The 6645-nt window shown below is 45.7% G+C and overlaps 1 protein-coding gene across 1 annotated transcript; it reads left to right on the top strand.

Annotated features, from left to right (window-relative positions):
• Positions 1-922: 922 nt before the first annotated feature.
• On the top strand, positions 923-6608 carry dbx2 (developing brain homeobox 2). The gene is made up of 4 exons (XM_030366598.1): positions 923-1411; positions 2354-2443; positions 4521-4705; positions 5154-6608. Exons 1-4 carry the CDS (start codon positions 1054-1056, stop codon positions 5412-5414), a joined length of 894 nt encoding a protein of 297 aa, XP_030222458.1. The 5' UTR covers positions 923-1053; the 3' UTR covers positions 5415-6608.
• Positions 6609-6645: the final 37 nt, after the last annotated feature.

Raw genomic sequence — 6645 nt, 5'->3', positions numbered from 1 at the left:
AGTAGGAAATACAAGCAGTATGTGTGCAAACAGAGAACCCAGTGGACAAACTAAGCAAATGCATGCTTAGGATTTGTGTCGTTTATAGGTGGTACATTTAGGTTCTTAAATGTTGAATTTAAGAAAGTGCATGTAGCATGCCAGGGAATGAGTGATTCAGGGGTGAATAGAAGGAGAAGTTTCAATGACTTCAACAACAGACGTAAGACTGCTGCTCTGCTGGGTTATTCTAAGATTAATCATTTACTCATAATATCTAGAAAGCCTGGGCCCACTATTCTATTCAATGTTTTTTTCTTTATGAATGTAAAATGTTGAACTGCTTTTACGAAAATAAATCCAACCTACTGAATATGTTACTCACTTTTTACATATTGTTGGATACATTTATTAAAAATGTATATTTGTAAATCAATAATTGTACTATTCCATTTTTGTCTTGTCCTCGTTTTACTACTGGGGCTGGTATACAACCGACGTAACAACGGTTCTTACGACTTAAAAGAGTCTTTATAAAAAAAACTACAAAAAAAATAATTTTTCAGTTGAAATAATCACAAAAGGGCGCGATTCGGATGACTTGCTGAGAACGTGAAAGGCCAGGTTCCCCACAATGGAGCACTAAGGGGAATCAGGAAAAAAGAGAAAACTATTTACTACGACAGAGGAGTGTTTGGTGCATGTTCAACTTTGGCCAGCAGTCCATTGTCTCTGGTGTCTATCATTTAATAGGCTAGTTGACATAATGAATGAACTGGTCCCACCTTCTGCCACTCCAAAAAGAACCCAGCCTTATCTGAATTGAGGAGCACATTAGGACCTCTCAGCCAATCAGTGCACGGCACCCAGGCAAAGTGCCGAGCCCTGAAGAGGAAGAAGGGGAGTTCTTTTTTACTCTTTTTTTTGTGTGTGTGTTGTTTTCTCCAGGCTTTTAATGAAGCTGGCCCGCTGACTCGAGGAGGCTTGAAGGAGAGTCGCAGTAGTGTCACAGTGGCTGTGACTGCGCTGTGCGTTGACTGAGTGTGGGGTTACCTCGTGTGCGAAAAAAACAGGATGGTTTCAGTGCAGACCCGCAAGGATACCAGGACGGTGACCATGGCCAGCTCTCCTCCCGCGTTACCGGGCTTCGGCATATCAGGGAAGAGCTTTCTAATCGACCATTTGCTTCAGTCGGCCGCCGGCCCAGAGGGCAGCAGCAGCAGCTGCAGCAGCAGTAGTAGCTCTAGAAGTGGTAGGAGTGGTAGTTGTGGAGCTGGTGGTGCCGCAGCAGGTGAGCGTTTGGGACATGCTCTCTGCAGGTCCCCCAGGAGGATCTGGGGCCCTCAGCACTGTCTGCAGCTCCAACATCAGGCCCCTGGATGGCCCTTGCAGCAGGTGAAGGACCTGGGCCGACACCTTCTACCGCATTCAGGTAAAGCTCGTAATGGATTAGGTTTTTATAATCAACATGATAACGAGGTATGATGTGTTACAATGTGTCCATGCGTGGGCTACAGTTGTCCGTACACCTTGGAACTCGGATGGATTGGTTTGTTCGTTAACCAACCAACAAACTAAACAAATTACTGTCATAATTATACTATTTAGCTGCACAATAAGAAAATAATGAAGCATTATGATGCAACACGAATAACATCTCATATCTGTAAAAGCTCACAGATGGGGTAAATTCTGGGGATTTTTTTGTCTTCTAACGCAAAAGCTGCTACATGCTTTTCCAATGCTGATTCATTTTGGTGGTTTAATAACTTTGTCTTGTGTGACAAAAATGATGTTTTTTTTTGAGAAACAAATGTTTCTCGATTTAAAAAGTTAAATTGCTGTATTACATAACTTTCATATATTTTGTATGCACTAGTAATTGCCATGGATTCATTATACAAAATTATTTTGTCTCCAAATGATGGTGTTATTACAACACTTAAAGGTTATATTCTCAAGTCAGTATCTTGCCCTCGGACACAACATGAGGTGACTCTGACCTCTTCTCTTTTAGGGCCACTAATGAACTGAAGAGGAATGTTTGTGAAGAAAAACAATTCTTTCTCACCAGCTAATTCATTATAAATGACAATTACATGGCACAAATCAGCCTTCGAAAGGCCAACTTCCTCGATTGCCGTCCAACTGTGAATACGACCAAGTAGTCACAATCTAAGTGACAATCTAGCGCATCCCACCTGGTTACTCATTTACCCTCTCTCTCTCTCTCTCTCTCTCTCTCTCTCTCTCTCTCTCTCTCTCTCTCTCTCTCTCTCTCTCTCTCTCTCTCTCTCTCTCTCTCTCTCTCTCTCTCTCTCTCTCTCTCTCTCTCTCTCTCTCTCTCTCTCTCTCTCTCTCTCTCTCTCTCCAGGTGTGATGAGCAGTGTGTTCCTGCGGGCTCCTACGCAGTATGTGCTGGCGTGCTGCGGTGGGTCCAGCCCCCCCTCCCCGGTCTTCCCCAGTAAGTGTTTTATGCCTCATCAGCGACGCCTCAGCACCCCTCTAAAGCATTTTGCCGCGGGGGGGGGGTTACCCCCCCTACATCTCTCTCTGCGCTTTCCACAGCTAATTACTGATGCTATGCCGGGGAGCTAATTCTCCGCTCAGCTCTGCACGGCAACTATTCATGACCATTCACGGCTGTTTGGGGCCCGGGGTGTGGGGGGTAGGGGTGGGGGGGTGGAGGGAGGTAGGGGTGGTCCGTGAGGGAGGGTGGGGTAGGGTGGCGGTGATGGTGGAGGCCCTTCGGAGCCAAAACTCCCCCTCCTCCCCATCTTTTGTACCGGCAAATACACACTCGGTCCCATGGTGCAAATATGCGGAGCTAATAAAAGTCTTGTCGTCTGTCGGATTAAGATTATAATTGACAAGGGTTCTTTCCCAGCGCTCTACACGTTGATTGGGTTTCGGGGTTTGTTTATCTCTCCCGTTGCGTTACGTCGGGTAAAAGTGAGTCCCGGAGGTGATCAGTTTGAATCAACCGTCGACAGAGAAAAATAAACAACACCGATTTCCTGACCTCCCAATCTTGACGATGACGAGTATTTCGGAGAGTATGATTGCAACTGAGACCAGGAATGGTTTGGATTCTTCTCCCTGCCCAGCGGGAGGAGAGGTGGCTGCTGTGTGTCCCACAATGCCCTGACACTAAAGAGCGGCGGTAAATAGTCGGCTCTAAGAAAACAACATGGCCGCGTCCCCTCGAGTGTGATGAGTCCTCTTAGTGCGCTGACACTTTCCCACAGTGCCCGGCGACCGGACAAAAGCCCCGGCCCCGGCGTGACCAATCAGCACTTTTATTCCGCCGTCCACACGCGACCCCGATGCAATTTTTCACTGCAGCAATGAACTCTGTTGCTGCCCCCCCCCCACCAACACCCCCGCCCCCTTACCTCATTCCTCGGTGGAAGAGGCCCGGACACAGGACCCCCTGACTATTGTGTGGTCCAAGAAACCTCCCCGCCCCCCCACCCTCCCTCCCTCAGTTCCACCTCTTTCTTCCCGGCCTTCAGTCCTCGTTCCTGCCTGCCCTTCCCCCTTTTGGGGGAGGAGGAGAGGGGGAGAGAGGGAGTGCCCTGACGGGGACTTAAAGCATTCAATGAAAGTGACTTTTATAGACTTATTTGAGCTCATCTTCACATACAAACTGGCTTCATACCTGCGGGTGAAAAGATTTAGTGTTGCACTGCTAAGCCAGTCAGTTGCGGCCTTCCCATTCAACGACTCCATTGTGCCCCCTCCCTTCTCTCCCCCCGTCCACTACCCTCTCCCCCCTCCACTCCCTTCTACTGCCAACTCAAAGCCTTCTATAGTCCGGGCCCAAGAGGCGCGCGCACACACTCACACAGTACACACACACACACACACACACACACTTTAGCATTCACACACACGTTGCCCGCGAGTGACCTTGGTAATCTGGCGTTTAAGTGGCAACCATTGAGCAGCCATAGTGGAGTGAGAGCCATGTCCAAACCGGTTAGTCGCTCTCTAGAGGTGGTCTCCGGGCACATTTGTCGTACAGATTAAAAAAGCGCAGCGCTGAATGGATGGGCCAAATTTGTTTTCACTTGACTTTTGTCATGCGTGCACCTGTGAGTGAGCGGCCGTGGGATTGTGCCATCAGCGTTCAACAAATCCCCCCACTTTTTTTTTTATATTTCCCATTTAGTCACCCCCGCTGTGTTAAAGTGCCATGATTGATACCAAATTAAAGACTAGTGAGGGGTAAAGTGAGTGTGACTGAATGTAGGATCATGGAGGGAGTAGCGGGGTGCCCGGGAGATTTGGTGCGGTCGGAAACATGAGTAGTATGATTACGAGAGCGAGCGAGGACAATGTAGAAACGCCACGTTATATTTATAACATCTCTGCTTGCATTCAGGTGGGCTTGCTCTGAGGAAATTGTTCCATCATCCATTCCCCACCATGTACAAGCCAAATGAATATAGCGATATTCACAACATTGCTGTGTTAATATATCCTTTGTGCTATCGGACAAAACACTTATATGTATGTTCTGAATTTGTCACGTTTAGAGGGAACCAACATGCCCATGTGGTCGTCAGAATCCAGTCCCAAGTCGCGCCGTGGGATACTGAGAAGGGCCGTGTTCTCTGAGGAACAGCGGAAGGAGCTGGAGAGAACGTTCCGGAGGCAGAAGTACATCAGCAAGACGGACCGGAACAAGCTAGCAGCTAGCCTCAGTCTCAAGGAGTCACAGGTAATGGACAACAGGCTAGGCTAGGGGCTAACCTCAGACTCATGGAGTCACTGGAAAAGGACAACAGGCTAGGCTAGCAGTTCACTTTAGTCTCTAGTTATAAATAACAAGCTAGGCTATGCTAACCTCAGCCTCAAGGAGTCACAGGTGATTCAAAACAAGCTAGGCTCATGGCTAACCTGTCTCAAGGAGTCCCAGGTAACGGAGAAAAAGTTAGGCTACCAGCTAACCTCAGTTTCAAGGAGTCTGAGGCAATGGAGAACAAGCAAGGCTAGTAGCTAACCCTCGTCTCAAAGTCCTAAGACCTCCATTCCCAGAATAAACAAGGGTTTTTAAAAGGAATTGAGAAATTCATTTAAATGCATTGAAAAATAAATCGAATTCCTCGCATTTAACAGATAGAGCCTTTAAAATCTCTCCAATCATAATCCCCTTGATCCTCCCCCAGGTGAAGATCTGGTTTCAAAACCGGAGGATGAAGTGGAGGAACTGCAGGGAGAAGGAGGTGCACAACAGCCGCTCCCCCATGGATGAGCTTATGAGCCGGGGTCTTTCCCAGGAGGTGGAGGTCGAACCAGCACTGGAGGTCCCCGGCCCGCCATCAGACGGACCCCAACCGCACAAGGCTGGCAGAGACACAGCCGTTATAGTGCATGGAAAATCATATAGGGAACCGGTGACTCTGGCAGATCGGTCAAGTCCACACTAAGGCAAAAGACTGATGTTAATGATCACAATGTGTCTAACATTCATTCCCTTCACTAAGTTTACTTATCATTATAGTGTTTTTGTTGCATCATGAATAACTATAAGCGTTGTCGTCACGGTTGATAGGCCCGCTGCAATTGACTTTCATTTTTCGATTGCAAATCACTTTGCGTTTCAATATACACGGATGTTACACTGACAAATCTTTCCCAGGAAGGATTTCCTGCTTTTTCGTTGCAATTGCAATCAGTAAATGGAATTTGGAATTTAATACATCATATTTTTTGTATAAATATGTATATTTTTGTAATATGTCTTGAGCTTTACATTAAAGCACTTCCTATGATGAAGATCCTTTTCAATCAATTTGTACGACAAATAGAATACTTTGTAAGTACCTAAAGCTTACCTTTCAATAGCTGATAAAGGATAGCATGTTGTTTTATTGTATGTATCATTTACATTTTCCTTCCCTTTCCACAAATTCAACCTCAAATAATTTGGTTTAGTTTGTTTCTTAAATCTAATTTTAACAAATTGTGGAATTTTTTAAAGGAATATTAACTGCTTTTCCCAGCTGTGAAACCCCCCTGATGAGATGTTTCACCTGAATAAACTGTTAATGAAATACTCCAATTAATCCTTCATTAGCTTTGAATTGCTTCAATCAAAACGTAAAAAGTGGAGTAATACAGTCTATTTCACTTTTGTTAAACTGAACCGCTCAGCAACCAATCAGAATCATGTTTTAAAACCTTTTATATTCTGTGACACAGCTACCCTCTCCACTGCCTCCAACTATGATTACCATAATAAAAACAGTGGTGGAACATTAGGTCTGGACGAAGCCTTAAACGGTCCCATGCAATTATGCAAAGCTGTCGCCCAAGTCATGAAGTCTGAAGAGAGAAAAGATAAAATCCAGTAGGCCTAAATGATGTTATCAGCTGCATTAGCAAGTAACACGTGAGCTCTGTTTAGCCTAAAAGACTATTTAAGTGTAAACACAACCGATGGCCAATCAAAGCCACAATCCTCTCCCTAGCTTCTTAAGCTACATCAGAGGTTGGCACTTGCAAATGCAGCCGTGAGTCTGAGTGGATAAGGTTGAAGCACAGCTTTGAATGCCTTTGCTCTTATTTCTTACTCTGTACTGTATGTGGGGATAAGTAAAATAAAGTTGTTGTTGACTTCACTTCAGTCGTTTACTTCAATGATTCTACAGCAGTGAA

Source organism: Gadus morhua, chromosome 9, assembly GCF_902167405.1.
Source record: "Gadus morhua chromosome 9, gadMor3.0, whole genome shotgun sequence".
Classification (NCBI taxonomy): domain Eukaryota; kingdom Metazoa; phylum Chordata; class Actinopteri; order Gadiformes; family Gadidae; genus Gadus; species Gadus morhua.
This window is presented reverse-complemented; position numbering and strand designations above follow the sequence as displayed.